Genomic DNA, 19217 nt, shown 5'->3' on the forward strand with positions numbered 1-19217 from the left:
GCCACACTGCCTGAACTCGGTACCTACAGACACTCGAGAAGGTGGCATTTCTCTGCCAGCTGCATTGTGTGATGCACACAGCCAGCAGCAAATGGTGCAAGAAGCAGCTGTGCACTCAGACTGAGCAGGCTTGAACCCACTTCTTGCTGCCTCCATTCACTGCAACCGTGTTTAAATAAAGATCTACCGATGTTTTACCATAGTGCCATTAGGAGATGCTGCTTGCAAGGTATGGCTGCTGCCCAACGTTGACCATTCTCATCCAGAGCCCACACTTTGCAGTGCCACCAAGTGGCTGATTTCCTCCTCAACATTTCTGCTTATGATGATAAACACAGAACAAATCATCTCACACGAACCAAACACAGTGACACAAACAAGCCTGGACACTGCCCTTAGATTTATACTCTTGTATATGAGAGAATGAACACGAAAGATTCACAGCAGGTGAGGAATATATTTAAATCTCTTAGAAAAACAAGGTTATCTTTGACACAGCTGGAAAATCCTGTAGTTTGCTTGTGTCAGACAATATTCATGCCCTTAAAGGCCAAAGTTACCTCAGCAATTCCTCATGTTGCTATAATGTCAGTACTCCAATGTCAGTACTCCAATGTCACCTTCTTCTCTCACAGCACCCTGAGAACATCAGAGATTTCCTGTCAGTACATACAACCAGAACAACCCCACCCAGTGCTCCCTGAGGCAGCAAGCAGGCCCAAGGCACGACAAGCCGTGTGTAGATAGTTGTGTGCTGGCAGTAGGAGCTTGGCATGGCCCCTCAGAGCTCCTAAGGGCACAAGCCGCCCATTCGGACAGCTGAAGTAAAGATAGAGGGTACAGACCCCCTCAGCCCGCCGCCATCTTAGCTCGCCTCCATTCAGAGATTCCCACCCCGCGCAGCTCGCCAGCCAATGAGCGGCAAGCAGAGGGCGGGACAACGCTCATCTCATCCAGTGAACATAAAGCACGGCGACGACGCTGACCAATAAACAGCTCTCCCCGCGAGTTAGGCTCCGCCCACCAACCATCCGTTAAGGGCGAGCCAATGAGAGCTCGCTGATCGGCCGGGGTTGGCCAATCAGAGGCGGCAGGTGAGATTTGAAAGCGAGTGGAGGCGGCAGCGCTGAGGAGAGCGGGGAGTTGCGGCCGGCGGGTTCACAAGGTACAGGGGGGGAATGGGGCGGGAGGGGGAACATGGGGCGGCCTCAGGGGGAGCCGGTGTGTGGTTGCTGTGTGTTCCACACAGCGCTGGGTCCGGGCCTGAAGCTGGCTACGTTTCGATTTTAAGACGATGTTTGTGTTTGCTGCTTGTGCTGGGGCTAAAATAGGTGGTTTTGATAGTTCTGCTTTCTGCTTTTTCCTTCTTTCTTAATTCGGGGTGCGGGGTGAGGATATCTTTGTGTTAAAATTGAGTGGGGGGCTCTCTCTATTTACATTGCATTTGCTTTCTTCGAGTAACCTACTTGAAAGCAGGTAGCTCGCTGTTGATGCTTATCCAAGGCAGAAGGGCCTAAGGAGGCCTATGGTACAATAGCTTGAGAAATACTAACTTAAAATGGAAAGTTCCTATCCTTGGGGCTGTGGAATCCTTGAGTAGCTGTCAAGGAGGAATCAAATAAGGTGAGAGTGTGGAGGGATGGCTCTTGGTGAGATACACCTAATGTTAGCTTGGAAGTGAGCAGCTGGGATCATACACAGACACTTGTCTTTTAGTTGGAAGCTTTTAGCATTTAGTTCGGATAAACTTGGATGGGCCTTATCATCTTTACCACCACAATGAGCACAGAGGATGGTTGTAGAGCCTTGCTGGTAGCTGCTGCTTTTAGGTGTGATTATCTTTTCATAGGCACAAAAATCCTGTTTATTCTAGGAAGTGGGTAGTAGAAGTAGTGTCTTCTGAAGGGCTTTCCATAACGCCATAGGAGCTACTAACAAGATCAGCCCAAAGGTGATTATTGGAGGAGCTCGTGGATTAACCTTCCTTAATTGCTTACCTGTAAATGGCTTCAAGTTGCACCAAGGGGGGGGGTTAGATTGGATATGAGGAGAAACTTATTTACAGGAGGGTTGTTAAGCACTGGAATGGGCTCCCCAGGGAAGTGGTTGAGTCACATCCCTGGATGTGTTTAGAAACCATTTGGATGTGGTGCTCAGGGACATGATTTAGCAGAGGATTGTTAGTTAGGGTGGTGTGGTTGGGTCATGGTTGGCCTCGATCTTTAAAGTCTTTTCCAACCTGAGTGATTCAACATGACTTGTGAACTATGGTAGACTCCATTTGTAGACTCTGATTGTTTGTAGACTCTGATTGTTTGCAATCATTAGCTGGCATCTTTAATGAGTTTTTGGAAGTTGGAACGTAAAATGAAAGACATTAACCAATGAAAGATATTAACACTGCTGCTCTGCCAGCCCCAGAGCACAAACTCACCTTATATTCCTCTCCAGAGGAGGCCTGAAAACTCTTAGAAAGGCTTCAGTAGGATGCAGGGAATCATGTTTTTTGCATTGCTGCAAGCACAGCATGTACAGGCCAACTATTGCTTTCATCAGGTCTTCCTCGAGTTAAAGAAGCAGGGAGAAATCCTGCTTGAAATAAATGCTATTGTGTTGCAGTTGCATCCTGGAAACTCAGTTAGGAAACACAGCCAAGTCAGCACTCTGATGCGTGACAGAAATGCTTTGCCATCTGATAGGGTACAATCTAAACGCTTAGTGGCAATGTTGCTTCCAAGTATTGTCTTACAACCTTGTCATTTACTTGCTTGTCTCCTTAATAAGAAAAACATGTGTTGAAAACAGGCTTGTCAGTCCCTGGCAATGACAAAGCCTGCCCTGCTAATTCTGTCTCTGAATTGTTGATTACTTGGCAAGCGAATTAGCCCCTTAAATACATAAAGGAGTCATTGCTGAAACTGTCATTTGTACATGTGCCAGAGAAAATACAGAAATTTGGGTCTATCTCGTGACACTGTAATAAAAAGGGCAGAACAAACCATGTCTCCTTACCTATTGTTATGATTTCTGTTCAGGATAATCAAGATGGCTGCGACCTCCCAGTTTGCCAGTCGGTACAAGAAGGATTTGAGTTCAGAAACCATCCGAACCAAAGTTGCTCGCAGAAAATCCATGCTCCAAAAGGAGAACAGGCACAAGTTGTTTGAGAAGGGCAGACAGTTTGGATTGACAGATGTCAACGTTCAGGTGTCAAAAGCGAGGGGAGTTTCTCAAGTAAGTGGGGCAAGTGAAACGTGCTCGCAAGAAAACAGCAATTTGATACAGAGTAAGTAAAGCATTGCTATACAACTTCTTATACTGGTAAATGTGGTCTATGTTTTAAATTGAAGGGATGGTTTAAGGTTTAGAAATGAATATCACTCTTCATAACTATCAAGACAACAGGCTTAATATCATCCTTTATGACTCCAGAAGTATTTTTCAGTCTTTGCTTGATTTTGTCCACAACAGCATCCAAAGGAGGAATTGCTATTAATATTCACTAGGATGGCTTTGTTGTTCAAGAGTGAATGACCATGAACTATAATCACATCTTCATACTACTGCATCTGTCATATGCTTAAAGAATGGTTAGAATTGCCCAGGGAGGTGGTGGAGTCACCGACCACGGGAGTGTTCAAGAAACGCTTGGATGTGGTGTTGAGGAATATGATTTAGCTGGGAATTATTGGTAATGGTTGGACTAGATGATCTTCTAGGTCTTTTCCAACCTTGATAATTCCTCTTTGCTTCAGAACAACCTACAGATGCAGCCACCAAGAGGATGAATGAACGCAGGGAAATGCTTCAACGCTATAAAGAAGAGAAGGAACTCCGAAAACTAAAAGAGCAAAGAGAAAAAGCAAAAAAGGGTGTATTTAAAGTTGGGTTATATAAACCTACTGCGTGTGGATTTCTTTCACTTGCACCTGAAGTTCCCACAACAGTAAAGCCAAAAGAAAAGGTAATAAGGGTAATGTTAAATATCTAAATGAAACTTATGTAGTACATGACATTAAAGTTTATGATTATGTAACCAATTTTCTGCAAGTTATGTGAAGTAAAAATAGTGATTCATCTGCAAATAAAAGCGCTAAGTTACTTTAGAACTGGTAACTTGTTTGTATTGAGTCCATCTGACTTATTCAAATCACGCGCTTGATATGTTTTGATTCTCAAGTGCACAGACATATTGCTTTACCCATTTAGGCTTCTTGCTCACTCTGACAGTGATGGCAGAGAGAGAGAGCAGTGTGTTAACCCTTGTTTCCTTGGGAATGTTTCCAGGCAGCTCCTGCTTTCTCTGAGAGGATTACTCGATCAAAGGCCAAGAACCAAACAGAAAAGGCTGCGATATCAACTGCATCTAAGCCCTCTACGGTTTGTTTCTTAAATGATCTTAAGTGAATAAATTGGGAGAAAAAGATAGAATTCAGTTCATTTTATGCATTACATTGCAGCTTCAGAAAGTTGAACCCAGCCAAGTGGATTACTTGTTACAATGCTGTGCGTGTTTTTGCTCTCACAGTAGGGAAGAACACTTGTTCTTAAAATTCAACCTAAAAATATCATTGTGCATTGTGCCATCTTATTTAGCTTCTATTTAAATATGTGTGATTGAGATGCCCATCAGATCCCATAAGTTTGATTTCAGGAAGGCTTTGATGACAGTTTTGATGCACCAAACTGTTGAAATGCTATCTATTTTCCAGTTTGGCATCTTAATTTCATACAGATGAAATATTTAACTTGGAGAATATTTCACCCCATGTTAACATATGTAAGACCACCACTGCCACATTTATTATTTTCAGCAAGCTGGATATGAAGCTGTTTTGTTTTGAGAGAGGATTTCCTTTGCAAGAAGATCTTTGCCTTGTGTTTTCCACTTATTCTGGGTAATAAGCAAGTAGAACCAATGACTACAAGTCCAAGATGTAGCAATTGTGCAAATTTCCATTTAATGCTGCAGCCTTCAAGCCTTATAAATGAAGATGCATGTTGTTGAAAAGCAATTGCTGTAGCTATCACTCATGATTAATCTTTACTGCTCAAAGTTGGAAGCAATTCACTGTTGGCATGTTTTACTAGGAATCTCAGTGGGCTCATGGTTTTATTTGTATTGAAAAGTAGGTTTTCTGAGGAATTTCATCTGCAGTAATCTATAATAGAAGCTGTCATTTACATCTAGCAATCTTATGTAATTTGAATGCATTTGGAAGGGTTCCAATCATGGCTGTGTGAAGGAAGAACTGAGTTAAAACTGGTATCTCTATTGTTTTTCTGAAAAGTGGCTTTTAGATCACAGAACGTGTACCAAGATGCAATGATAATTCCCATCTACTATCCAAGTTTCTGTTAGATAAATGTGATATTCCTTTGTAGGTCTGTGCCAATGGGCATAGCGTGCGCCCCACACAAGCAGGACATAAACAGATGAGTAAGGACAAAGTGGCTGAAAAGGGGAAAGGTAAGAAACTAGAATGATCCCATGTCTGGGTCTGAAAGGACGCTGCTGGTTATTCTTTTGAGTCAGTAGTTGTATCACTGTGGGAGTGAGGCAAGGAATGTGTTTAGGAAAGATACCCAGTATGTACTGAGGTTTGGGGAACAACAGAGTTTTTAGGATGACAATTGCTTGCAATTAGAACAAAGGCAACAGCTGAAAGATTATGGATCGTGTGACTCTAGATATTGTATATACTTGTGGCTTCTGTAGGCTGGGGGAGATGGAACGTGGGATACTTAATGCACTTGTGGTTACCGATGATCACTGCAGGAAAGGGAGAAGGTCAATAGGCAGAAGTGCATGGCTGCTAGTAGTCTCACAGCTGGAGCTTCCTCTTTTCCTCTAAGGGAAATATCATGTTGCTGTGTTATAGATTAAATGACTTCATCTGGAAGAGACAACAGATAGATGATATAAGTAAAATACGAATTTTGGTATTATAGGTATCCCAAGAAATAGCTAATTATATAAACTTTAAGTATATTGAGTGAAGTCTGAATCTGTGCAGCAGTTATGCTGCTAATGCTACATGAAATTTGTTACATAACATAACTTTGAAATAGGTTTGGAAAGATAAGTTTTTTGGTAGAGCATGAGAGCATGAAACAAGAGCCCAAACTTCTGATGCACATTGATGTAACTGAGGAAATGTGTGATTGTCTGCTTCAATAGATGACAAGTACAATCTGTTGTTTTCATATTTGAACACAGCTCCTTCTGTATCTGTCTAGCTGTTGCACTTCCAAAGTGAAGATTCCATACATTTCTTAAGAAAACAAAACAAAATTAAACAAAGCCAACCCAAGCATGTTTGTTTAAGCTAGTAGAGAACACATTTAATCATAAATTCTTCCTGGTAGCTCAATGATGTCAAGGCTTCAAGTTGTTAATGCTAAGTCATGTGGAATAGTTAACACGTGATATTCTGTCATTCAGAGTGAAGTTATTTTCACATCACCATGTAATTAAGTCAGCAAGCAGCAGATGTCTGTTGAAGTGAATTTCATTCATGCTTTCAGCGAATGCTGAACAGATTTCTCATCAGTGTTTGAATAACAATTAAAACATTAATTGAGATTAATCACTTGATAATGCTTTTGGGGAATGAAGAATCAGCATCATATGTATTTATACTTCCCCAATATTTTCATACTAGTGTTTATGTTTGGGTAAATCAAATATTATGGTTATTTAACAAATTTTCCCTAACTTGTCAAACAGCAACTCTGTGGAAAGTTGAGTAGCATTTTAAAAGACAAATACTAACAATAACCAAGTGGGGCTACAGATATAGAAGGGCAGAGCATGAAGTAAAGAGCTGTTACATTTTTCTGTGCATGTTAATGCTATTGGTGTTGGAGGGAATAAGAAATGGTACTAAAAGACATGGATGAAAATGATTAAGATGGTAACACAATGCATGAACTTGTGTCGCATTTTATAAAAATTATTTCAGGCATCATTAAAATTAAGGGATACTTTAATGTAATTTAGTAAATTCACATTTTAGAATGCTTTAAGATGATGACCAAGGCATCACTGGCTGTTACTGAGATGGTTGCTTAAGTTTCCAGCTAGCAGTTATTCCTCCAGAAAGCTTCATCTGAAAGACAGGATGATGTTGTCACTGCGATTGCAGGAGGGTTCCTTAAGCCTTGTACTTAGCATCTGGCACACTGATATGTTGGTCTTATCATGGTACTGAAAGCATTACTGTACAATGAAGGTGTTTTCTGTTAAGGTTCTGCAGGGTATTGCCTTGATGCCAATGCTGAGCTGTGCTGTCATAGTTTAGCATTCCTTGCACAGAAGTGATAAAACCGTTCCTCCTCTTGATTCCGGTTGGTGGCTCTACTTGTGGTAGGGGGTTGGAACTTGATGATCCTTCAGGTCCCTTCCAATCCCAACGTTTCTATGATTCTAACTAATGGAACTGGTAGTTACTTGTGCAGTTTTCCCATTACTGCCAAACCAAAGCTTTTAACTGTACTACTTAAATGCATCTCCTGAGCAAGCTGTGAAATCTCTGAAATTAATGTTTTTTAGTGTTGCAGACTTCAGTCCAGACAGCCTCAAATGTAAGAATCACCAGAGCAGCTGCCTCTGCAGCTAGGCAGATGCCGAAAACAACTGCTCCTACTACTGGTAAGTGAGGCAGTAAGTATAGTCCTTGGGTAGCTGATATCTAAGAGTTTGATTTGGTGTGCTGTAAGGAGGTGTCCTGTCTGATACTGTGTGTGTGAGTAATGGAAACAACATGTCACTTGCAATTAGGTATCTGCCTTTTAGCTTCCTTCCATGCAAGAAGCAAAGCCATCTCTCCCTGTCTTCAACCACCAGCCTTTTACAGCAATCTTTTGAAAACATGGGTGAATGATTCCTTTAATCAGATGTGTTTTGACCTCCTAGAGTTTGTTTCTATTTAGGTAACCTGTCACAGAGAAAGCCAGCAAATGCAGCAAAGCAGAAGAAAGCAGTCAAAGCTGATGTCATAGAGGTAGGTCATGAAATATTTGAAATGGAAAGGGAGTAAAACTGATTTAAAGGAAAACTACACAATGTTACACAACAAAAAAACACAAAGACCTTTTCAGTTTTCTCGTTTTATCTGGTGGTTATAAATTTCATGTGAGGCTTTAGAGTCTGAGGGTTAAATGCATTTTCAGTTTTTGAACTGTCAAGAACATGGTAAATATAATAGGGAAAAAGATTCCCAGCCTTAATTAAAGGTAATCACTTTTGTTCTCCCACTGAAAATGCAAACCAAACTTCACTGCTGCAGTGTAGAGCGCTGTATTTGAATTCACTGTGTCTCCAATTCAGGTTCCTAAATGATTCATGTATGTCTTCATGCCCCGATAGTCCTGTTCAAGAAGCGTCTGTTTGCTTTTCTCTTCCCTACACCTCACTATTCCTTATCACTTAGCATTTTCCCCACGCTTTCCTTCTACAGTCCTATTTCAGCAACTGCAGCTGTGTATAAATGTTGTCTTAAAGCTGGTTTATTTGTGTACAAGCACTGACAGGAGGTAAAAAGCACTTGTATCTTAATTTAGGTAAGGACCTCTTCACAAGCAGGAGTTGCTTGATGCTGCCAGGTAGCAAGCCCATGCTGTAACCTTAGTCATATTGCCACAAGAAATCTTAAAATTTAAATTCAAAGCTTACATTGAAAGCAAGAGTATCTAAAGTGTAACAGGATTTCCAGTGTCTTGAAGACGCATCTTTTCTGAAGAAACAGTCTGAGATCTTTTGGCTGGTTTGAGCTAACAATATCTCAATGCAGGTATCTCAGGAATGTTCTGTATGGTTGTCTAGTCACTCGTCTCATAGGAATGTGAACTTTCTTCTCTTTTAACAACATTCTGTGGTTCGAACTGCGCTTGTATTCTCCTTGTCTTGGGCTGCATTCCCCAACTATCACCTTATTTAAGTTTGTTCTTTAGCCTTTAAGTCAGGTTATGTGTATAAATTGTGATTATTCAACAAGCCTAGTAGGATTTGGAGCCAGTACTCAGCTCTTGGAGGAGCTTCTCACCTTCAAGCATTTTCTTCTAACAGTGAGAGAAGCATTTGCTGGTTTTTATTACTGCTGCACCAGGCCATGTGTTTTGCTGCTCTAGCCCCTTGGATGGGTTGTTACATTGTTCATAGTAAGTGCTACCCTCACTGTGAGAATGATTTGCAAGTGTCAAAAGCCAGTTGGACCTATGGTAAATCAAGACATCTGTACATGTACGCTATTGCAGAAAGCAGATTACCTGAAATTGTTCCCTTTTTTGTTGGGTTTCAAGTAGTCATCTTGTAATTCTGCTAATGTCTATTAGTGAACACTTTCTGATTTGATAATATAACGCTTGCTGTGTTTGTGCAGGTAGTTCCTCTTAAACATGAAGCGAATGAAAGTGCTCCACTGGACCCAGTGATACGTTCAACATCAGAACTTAAACAGGAACAGACATCTGTGGAAAAGAACAGTTCTGCTCCAGGAAGACCCAGAACACGCTCCTTTGCACCCCATAATTTCGTGTTTCAGCCCTTAGAAGGACTGACAACCTACAAAGTTACACCCATGACTCCTTCCAGGGCAAATGCGTTTTTGTCACCTGATGTCTTCTGGGATTTTTCCAAATCTCCAGTGTAAGATTCTTAATTCTGATAACCAAAAGTGCAAGTGAGCTTTTGTGATGCTACAGAAAATGGGAGATTCCATGTGTAACAAGTTGTTGAAACACCTGATCACAGTTGCTGTTGTTGCTTGATCAAATATGGTCTTAATGTAGCAAGGCAAACTATATAATCCATAATCCTGCCCATGCTTTATCTATTTTAATAAGAATAGCTTACATTGTCTAGCACTGAACCAAAAATAGTCTTCAGAATTTTGAAGTCTTGTGTGTTTGGTCATATTTGAGGTCAGTTTCTCAACATTTCTTAATTCTTAAGCATATCTTTTTTCTATTTTTTTCCCCCCTCAGTAATAAAGTTGAAAAATCCAGTGAAACTAAGGAGCCTAATTTAAAAAGTCTGATTTCACCTTCTGATCAAGGCATTCAGGAACAGCAAATGACTACAAGTTTGAAGGGAGAAGGTATGAAGTTCACATATGGTTTGTCATTGTACCTTTTTTAGTTTTTACCAGATTATGAACAAATGCCTTTCATTTTTTTTTCAGCAAGTGAATCAGATAAGGAGACTTCCATTCAGAGATCCAATGAAACATCTCCTGTATCTACAGAGGTGACAGTGACTGAAACAAAGTCAGATGATGTAAGAGAGCAAGAGCATGATGTGCCCTATTTCAGGTTTGTGTCTATTTGTTTCCCTTCATGGCTGTCTGTTCTGAGTCCTGAACATGAGTAACAGCTTGTAAACAGTAGCTTATAATGGTTGCTATCTGTCAATAGCAATTTTAGTGGTCATTCATTGCTGTTTTTCCTTTCGTATTGTTAGTGCAAGTAAAGAATATAAAATTCTGAAAGCTAAAGCTACATCCTATGAACATAAAGCTTGAGAGTAATAGAAATAAATTTAATCACAGCTAAACTTAACTGAAGCAATCTAATGGGTTCTGCTCAAAGACCGCGTAGCTTGTGTGAAAGCAAAAGGGTAATAATAATCAACAGTTACAAATAGCAACAACAGTTGAAACATTCTCAAATAGTTTTTTTCATTATTTATTTTAAGAAACATTCTTCGTTCTGAGACAGACAGGCTGATGTCTCAATGCCTCCAGTGGGATGGAAAATTTGAGCTGGACATTCCAGAGGATGGTAAGACTTGGGCTGTAATAGAGCACACTATTATTAATTATGCCTATCTCCTAATACTAAATCTTAAGTATAGTGTTTGAAGTGGTAGTAGTGGATACTGAGCTGATAGTAGTTGACACTGAAGTGCCTATTAAATAGCTTTTTGTAAATGTTAAGTGTGTTTAAATGCATTATCTTTAACAAATATATATAAAAGTGATGGATTATTCCAATATGTTCTAATTTCTTCCCTGGTTTTCCTGTTACCATCAGCTAAAGATCTCATTCGCACAACAATTGGTCAGACAAGACTGCTCATAGCAGAAAGGTTTAAACAGTTTGAGGGACTGGTGGATAATTGTGAATTTAAACGGGGTGAAAAGGAAACCACATGTACAGACTTAGATGGATTTTGGGATATGATTAATTTTCAGGTATGTACTTGCATGTTTACCTACTATAATAAATGCACGTGATGGAGAGGTACTTACAAGTGATGGGTTGAAACTATTCATTTAAATATTCAGACTCAGATATTCTTTTCTCTGTTAAAAATATACGTCCTTGTTTAACATATTGCAACAGTGAGTAGTACTGGATGGTATACTGTGGTTTTACAGTTCATGGACCAGTTATGCCAACTTTTGTATAACCAGTTAGTGGGAAAAGATGCTTTTCTTATGCTTACTCTAACTCTGAGGGCGTTTCAGGTTTCTTCTGATTATCTGCTAGTTTACACAGAATCACAAAATTGTAGGGGTTGGAAGGGAACCTCTAGGGATCATGGAGTCCAACCCCATTGCAAAGCAGGCTCCCTACAGCAGGCTTTGGTTTGCTTTGGTGTTTGAAGCAAAAGTACTTAACAAATTCAAGTATAGCTGTGTGTTTCATCTAACTTCCTAGAACAGTTTTTTTTAATGTATGAATCCAGTAAATCTTGCAAATTAAAAGTTGGACATCTCTGGGTTTTCCAATAGATTGAAGATGTGAATAAGAAATTTGATAATCTGCAGAAGCTTCAAGATAACAAATGGCAACCTGTTGCTGTACCAAGCAAAGTTGTCAAGGTATGTATGTCTCCTGAAGCATTAAGGTACAACAGTGTATTGAGATCTTTAAATTTGTAGGCTATTGGAGTAATGGATACTCCAATGGATGTAAGTTCCTTCTAATGTCCTGCTGCTTATGTTGATGATGATGATAAATTCAGTGGAATTCCTTTCAAACCTTACCTTCTGTCCTTGCATGTTGCACGTGTTGGTGCTTGTGATACTAGTTGCCCCTTTTGTTGGGAAGGTTAGAGCTAAGAATTAGCAATGGCTCATGGAGTGCCTGAACTCCTAGTTAGTAATGCGAGTGAGTTAAATTTGGAACATAAATTTACCCTTTGATTGTAAAACACTTTCTCTGAGCCACTAATTTTCAGTGTTGGCACTGATGTGTCACAGGAATTTAGAAGTGACTGATAGTTTTAAGCAGTGAGTGCTAAGTGATAGTGGTGACTTATTAAGGTAGGTGGGCATGGGTAGCACTAGGCTACTAATCCTCTAAGTATAAATAGATCTGACACTACCCCAAATGTGTCATCAATTATTGCATAGGCTTTAATGTAAACTATTTTATTGACATTTTGGCTTGGAATATAGAATCACAGAAGAGCCTGGGTTGAAAAGGACCACAATGATCATCTCATTTCAGCCCCCCTGCTGTGTGCAGGGTAGCCAGCCAGCAGACCAGGCTGCTCAGAGCCACATCCAGCCTGGCCTTGAATGCCTGCAGGGATGGGGCATCCACAGCCTCCTTGGGCAACCTGTTCCAGTGAAAAACTTCCTCCTAAGATCCAACCTAAACCTCCCTGTCTCAAGTTAAAACCATTCCCCCTTGTCCTATCACTGTCTACCCTCACAAAAAGCTGTTCCCCCTCCTGTTTATACATTCCCTTCAAGTATTGAAAGGCCACAGTGAGGTCTCCTCAGAGCCTTCTCTTCTCCAATCAATGTAGTGTATGTAATTGTTCCTAATGACTCAGCATTAAGAATCATATTCACATTGCCTAAACTCCATGCCATTCCTCGAGACTGCTCAACAGATCATAAAAACGATCCAAAGATTGATGAGAAACACAAAATGTGGAACTGGAGGAAGTGTAGTCTTGCATGAACTGACCATAAATGTCTCAACTGTAGATATGGTGAATGGCTCAAACCTTCCTAAAGGAAATATGAATGCCAGGAGAGGCTTCACTGGTTAACAAGTGTCTACCCTCGAGTTACTTTATCTCCACGCCACTAGGAGTCCCTGCATCCCACTGTTTAAAAACATGTTAACTACAACAGTTAGGAAAAATTTGAAAGAGAATTTATACCAAGTATTTCTGAGCTGCAAACTTGGTATGAGAAACTGACTTAGAATTGTCATTACAAACAAACCGTAACAGCTAAATGGCAGTCCAAGACTTTCTAGAGATAAGCAGAGATCTTGTCTCTAGCAGACCTGCTGTCTGTGTCCAGCAGCCTCATGGATGTTCATGTGCAACTCATAGTCTGAAGCTTTTGTTTTCTTTCAATTTCAGAAAAAGACTGTTCCAAATGCAGTGTGTAAACCAAAGCTGGGAGCAGCTGCAAGGGCTGCTGCCCAAAACCGGCTTGCTGCTGTAAAAGCAGCTATGAGGGATAAAATGAAGCGTGATGGAGCAGCTGATAGTGCATATCAGAATGAGCACCCAGAAGTGGAAAAAGTGGTTTTTGAAGCAGGATTTTTCAGAATTGAAAGCCCTGTAAAAAGCTTTCCAGGTGGGTGAAGTTTAATCATTATCTTTCTGACCTGAAAATGACGAAGAGATTTAAACCAAGCTCACTGTGGAGACAGATTATTGTGTTTATATGGGATATAAGTCTAGTGCTGGGCACAATTAATGTTTCATCTAATGGTTTGTTACGTCAGGGAACTGAAGTAAATTGTTCTGCATGATTGCCATCATTGTTCAAATCAGTGTGATGTGAAATCCCTACTTAGATACACAGTTAAAGGCAGTTGGATCCATCATTTCTTTCTTAGTGTAACCTTAGCAATGAAATTTTAGTCTGGGCATTCCTAGACTTAGCTGCCAACATATTCAGAGTCAATACAGACTGATGGCCTTTATTTGTAAGATAGGAATTGGGATTATTGTGAACTGAATCTTGCACGCCGTCTTGGAGCTTGCAAATACAGCACGCATGTAATCAGAATTCATGTTCAATGAGATTGTAGTGTATTCCAGTCTGCTTGGAAAGCTGCTGGAAGCTTTTCTTGAGCAGAAGCTCCAAATAAGGCTGTAATTTGGGCATTTATTGAATTGCAATCTGTGAAACTGGTGTTTTCAGTGATCCTTGTTTGAGAGCTGCTCTGCTTCTCCCTCCTGTCTCAAGTGCCTAAGATGACTTGGAATTTCCAAAGATTTTCTCAACTAACGTTATAAAAATCAGTTAGGAATTTATCTTAAATTCTATCAAAGTTAATCTAATATGAGATACAGAATTTAATGACAACAGCTTCCACGATGTGGATTTAATGAGAACAGCAAGTCTCACTGTTTCAGGTTCTTTGTGAGGGAGTAGCAGTGCTAAATTACTTAGCTGGTGTTAAGGTAGCTTTGTAACTTATTTCAGTTTCTGCTTGTGGTGGATATAACAAATATTATATTTATATAAACCATGCAAGGAAAAGTAGAATATTATTAGCTAGAATCCTAACAATTTCATCTTCCGGAAACTGATGTTGTGATGAAACATCAAATGCTCTTTTTCAGGTTCACTTTCAAAGACGCCTCGCAGATCATCCCAGCAGACTTCTGGAAGTCTGACAACTCCAAGGTCATCTAGAAGAGCTTTGCTGCAGAGCAGTTCTGTTCTTTGTAACCCTGAGGAGGATACGAGTGCAAAAGAAACGACGCCACTGCTTAAAGGCTGCCACCCAGCACAGCATTTGGAAATGAACCCTTTTCCCACTGAAACGACTCTGCCTGGTGGTTTTCAAAGGTAGCCACGTGAAGGCTGCATTTAATTTAACACTGTGCAAATATTTGTTGGGTTTTAATTGGAAGAATTAATATTAATGTCCATTAAGTGTTAGCCTTCTCTCAGTGTGGCAGGGATAAAGGTTGTGAAGTTGTTCTGTCTTGTCTGTTCCTGAGGGGACTCAAGCAAACGTTAAGAGCTTTGCCCAAATGTGGTTTCATTGCAGGGGCTGGAGTTTTGGGTTTTTTGGTCCAGAAAATTTTATATAGCTGACTTGTGCCAAACCAGTAAGCATAATTGGAGAGCTAATTTAAAATCAGTTGTGTGTGTCACAGACTTTTAATTGAGAAGAATGAAAAGGTTGTTGTTCCTCTTTCAGCATTTCCATAGTTGCAGAAGGACTCAGTCCTGTTGTTGGCACAGCAGAAGGGACTGGGGTAAGTCATGCTTAGTTCATGTATGTCCTTTAAACATCTTTCTACTATTAGCTGAAAGCAGAGTGACAGATATTCATGTCTTATGTGGGTAGACATCTTGATTGATTATCCTTGTGCTCAGAAGTGCAATTTGATACTTCAAATCTACCTATAGCAGCAGCTCTCATTGCCTGAGGAAACCCAATCCTGAGCTCAAAGCTTGTTCAATCACTTCCTTTTTACCCTGTCCCACTCAAGATAAGGGTGCCCAAACCTGATTTGCTGGTTTAGCAGTTGTTTTTATCAGCCCTGGATATCTGATCAAATACTCAAAATATCTTTAGTGTTCCTCAGAATGAGGCTTTTTCCTGTTCTGTAAGACACAGATTGGGACTGCTGCAGTTTTCTTGCATTCTGTCTATTTTTGGAGCTACCTTTTGGAGCTCCTGTTGGCTCTGCTGTATGATGCTCATCAACTGGCCAAGCACTGCTTCTTCAAGCCTATTTCTGGTGTGAACTTTTAAATGGATTTGCATGTGGGGACCATGCCTGAAAGGAGCAATAGTATCTGGCTCTCTGGGTCTCTCTGTTGCCACATCAAACCATGAAGCTGTTAAACTGTTCAAAGGTACAGCAAGAGCATTGGTAGCAACACAAGTATCAGAGTTCAGAACTGTGTCCTGATATGTCTGGGCTTTTGTGCAGCCATTAAAATCTAGAATATAACCTCCATAGTTCTAATGCTGCTGTCCTACTCAGTGAAGGCCAGTGCTTTGGAGCTAATCATCCTGTAGTTCCTGTCATTAGAAATGTAGGGTCTTAATTTTTGTTACTTCTTGGATCCATACATTGCTTCAACAGTACTTATACATACATGTGCACACATACACACATTTGTATTTTAAAGCATGTCACTATTTGCTCTTATTCTTTTTACTGCTGTTTTTACAAGTCACATGAAAAGTTACTTGTTGGTGATGCTGCTATCTAGGGAATCTGGCAATCTTTAACATTTAGTATCGCTGCTAGTACTTTTCTGAGGTAAAGTCTCATAAGAGAACAACTTCCAAGTGCTTTTTGGCACTTTAAGTTCAAAATCCATTTGTGGAAGAATTTCTTTATATGCTCTTTAAAGGATAACCTCATTTATGAGGGTGCTTGGGAAATAGTTCACGAGAAATAAATCACGGTGTTAAGCTTAGAGCTTTGCTTTTCCTGACCTTTGTACAAGCTGGAATTCAAAATCTCTCTTGAATTACCAGTGAGACCTATAGGTGACATAAATGAATTGTGTTCAACACAATACAAAAGTGCTGGTTTTTGTAAACTCACTTCCCTTGGATGTCCTGACCACCTTTTCTCCTTTGCGCTTGCTGCATCAAATCTACCAAACTGCCTTTTACAGCAGACAAAACAGCAAAGGCAGCTTCCTGGTGTCATACAACTGCTTTAAGTCCTTCTGATTGCACTGATGTTTTGCTTATGGCTCACTGGGAAGCAAACACAGCTGACATCTGAACTCTATAAGGGGTTAGGAACAGTTAAAATTCCTCTTTTTCAGGTGCTGGAAAATTGTAGCAGTGAATTAAAAGTAGTGAATGGCGTGGAAGAGATGGAACTATCTGCTGCAGAGCAACAAGGGCAAGATATCACCATGAGCAGTCCAGAGAAGGGTATGTGCACTGGGTTCAGCTTAACACAGTCTAGAGAACCAAAAATGCATCAGTTGTGTACGTATCCCCAGGGAGGTGGTTGAATCGCCATCCCTGGTTGTGTTTAAGAGCCGTTTGGATGTGGTAATGAGGGATATGATTTAGTGTAGGGTTTTTAGAGTTAGGGTTCTAGTTGGCTGCAGTTGGACTCGATGATCTTCAAGGTCTTTTCCAACCTGGGTAATTCTATGATTCTGTGATATCTTCAAGCTGCTGCAGTCTGTGGTGTTGTTAGGTTCTTATGTTGATTCTACAGACTTTATAGTCTAAGTACTGTTCTTTGACATCACTGCTATTGTAGCTTTATTATTCTGTGCATGCTTGTAGCAAAACCTGCGTTTGTTAGTATGACTTCCATGCTCTGCATGTGAGCAGTTCCCCTCACTTTTCTATGTAGTTCCCCTGTGGTACACGAGGTAGAAAGCTGATAGAAGAGGTTTGCAGTAGAAGTAGTTGCAAGTTGTTTTGTTTTGCTTCAGTAAATGCAGAAAACAATTGTGTTTTTTCAGCCTTAGCAATATCAGATTGACCCTAAGAAAAAAATAATGAAATGTTCTTTTTTTTCAGATGTTTTGTCCAGTGATTTGGCTTCCATTGACAAAAATCCTTTAGATACAGTAAGTTGACCCTTTCATTTATTTGGCTACACTCTGCTTGTTATAATACCATTCACTTTGTCTGCAGAATCAATTTCTACGTGAAGTAAATGAAGCTCTGGAGGGTGATGTCAAACCAAAGCATACAACATACTCTACTAAATGCAGGCCATGATTCCTATCTCCTTGTTGTGGCTCACACTCATTCCTTGTTTCACACATCAGACAAACTGGGACTTGTAACAGAAGAATGACTGATCTCTTTAGGCTGATCATTGAAGTTACGTTTCTTGTGGATTTCCCTGTAAATATTTACTAACGTGCTGAACCACCTGCCCTTTTCCTTCCATTTACTTGGACTTTTCCAGGTCTGTTCCATCCCATTTCTATAGTTTTATCTTCTGCAGACAGAAGCGAAATCCAACAAGGAAAAACAGACATAAAACTTCCAAATTGTTAAAAGAATTTGGTAGTACATCTTGCTTGGTCTCAAATAGGAAAAAATCCTCTTTAAGTTATAGGCTAGTGCTTTAAGTAGTGAGTGCCTTCAAAAAGGACCAGCTACTGGTTCCTTATTTCCTACCTGGAAATAAGCATTCAGGGTTCCTTAGAGAAGTCCTGAAACTTGAAGTGGTAAATGACTTTTTCAAAGCAACATTCACAGTTCCAAGTGCCACATAAAGACAAGTGACAGGAGTATTTTTGCATCCACTAAACTGCTGTATATTTCAGGAAGGGTTTTGGATCTTCCTGGCAGATCTTTGACCTTGAGCTGCAATGTGTCCATGGGGGGGTTGCCATTAGCTTGTCTTATGTGCCCATGCAGTGCTGTTCTGTAGAGCAGATAATGGTTGCCTTTGAGTGCTTAATTCCCCCTGATTTCTCCCATAGCCCATGATGGATGGTGAGCTTCCTTTCACTCCAGTCAAGAACAGCATCCAGAAGTTTGCAGCAGCTGGAAGATTCAGTGACCTGATCGTATTTTCTCCTATTTCTTCCTCTGGGCAAAAGTGAATGACTGGAAAGTTAAGATGAGTAAATTATATTCAGTAAAAAACAGAGGCTGTCTGGAATACCCCTGAACTGTGAGACCTGTAGTATTTTATAGTGGAACAACTTGGTAACATTCCTGCCATGAGCAGTAGTGCATTCACTGTGTGTGCTGTATATATTGCTGTGCAGTAGTGGTTCTGTTTGCTGGCTTTACCTCCTGCATCCAAGGTATATATCTGACTCCATGAAATATTCTTATTTTTGTATGACTTCATGTATTTCTGGTCTCCTTTGAGTTGTAAAACTGTCCATCTTTAATCTTTTCTCTCTTGACCTTAATTACCTCATGACTTGTTTTTATAAGTGATGGGATAAGGTTTGTGTAACAGACGTGTTCCATTAGCTGTGCCCATCTCCATGAGGCCCCTCCAGGGGTGCCTGTTATCTGCCCCAAAGCAGTTCTGTATTCAGTCCGTGCTGTGGATGTGCTGTTGCACCCTAAACTCCAGTACTAATTACTAGTGCATTAACTGCACCTAATCAGCAGATGGGATGAGGTTTGACTCTTTTCTTTCCTGTGGGGTTTTTCTTATTGCCTAACAACCACTTGCTTTGTAACAGAAGAAATTCAAGCAAGCATTTCAAAGTCTGATATTATCTGTTCCTTACGGTGTATTAAATAGGGATGGATTTTTGAAGATGCTCAGTGGTGAGCTGTGTCATTAAGTGCCTTCAAGCTAA

The 19217-nt window shown here is 40.3% G+C and overlaps 1 protein-coding gene across 3 annotated transcripts; it reads left to right on the forward strand.

The window, feature by feature from the left end:
* The first annotated feature begins 1109 nt into the window (after window positions 1-1109).
* DLGAP5 (DLG associated protein 5) lies at window positions 1110-19174 on the forward strand. Of its 3 annotated transcripts, none has more exons than XM_015865859.2 (19): window positions 1110-1951; window positions 3036-3286; window positions 3756-3964; window positions 4288-4380; window positions 5386-5470; window positions 7556-7654; window positions 7936-8006; window positions 9384-9649; window positions 9988-10100; window positions 10185-10314; window positions 10697-10782; window positions 11035-11195; window positions 11739-11828; window positions 13334-13553; window positions 14552-14780; window positions 15139-15196; window positions 16737-16848; window positions 17455-17504; window positions 18375-19174. In XM_015865859.2, the coding sequence occupies exons 2-19, from the start codon at window positions 3046-3048 to the stop codon at window positions 18495-18497; spliced, it is 2436 nt and encodes an 811-aa protein (XP_015721345.2). In that variant the 5' UTR covers window positions 1110-1951; window positions 3036-3045; the 3' UTR covers window positions 18498-19174. The 3 variants fall into 3 exon arrangements, with proteins under 3 accessions (XP_015721345.2, XP_085405800.1, XP_015721344.2); XM_085549674.1 differs by having other exon boundaries at window positions 1110-1331; XM_015865858.3 differs by having other exon boundaries at window positions 1110-1165.
* The last annotated feature ends 43 nt before the right edge of the window (window positions 19175-19217 follow it).

Source organism: Coturnix japonica, chromosome 5 (assembly GCF_054131305.1).
Source record: "Coturnix japonica strain WE chromosome 5, WE-NBRP24, whole genome shotgun sequence".
Lineage (NCBI taxonomy): Eukaryota > Metazoa > Chordata > Aves > Galliformes > Phasianidae > Coturnix > Coturnix japonica.

Coding starts and splice junctions, on each gene's coding strand:
- DLGAP5 (XM_015865859.2), top strand. CDS start 3,046: ATGGCTGCGACCTCCCAGTTTGCCAGTCGGTACAAGAAGGATTTGAGT. Junction 9,650..9,987: donor GATTTTTCCAAATCTCCAGT/GTAAGATTCTTA, acceptor TTCCCCCCTCAG/TAATAAAGTTGAAAAATCCA. Junction 17,505..18,374: donor ACAAAAATCCTTTAGATACA/GTAAGTTGACCC, acceptor TTTCTCCCATAG/CCCATGATGGATGGTGAGCT.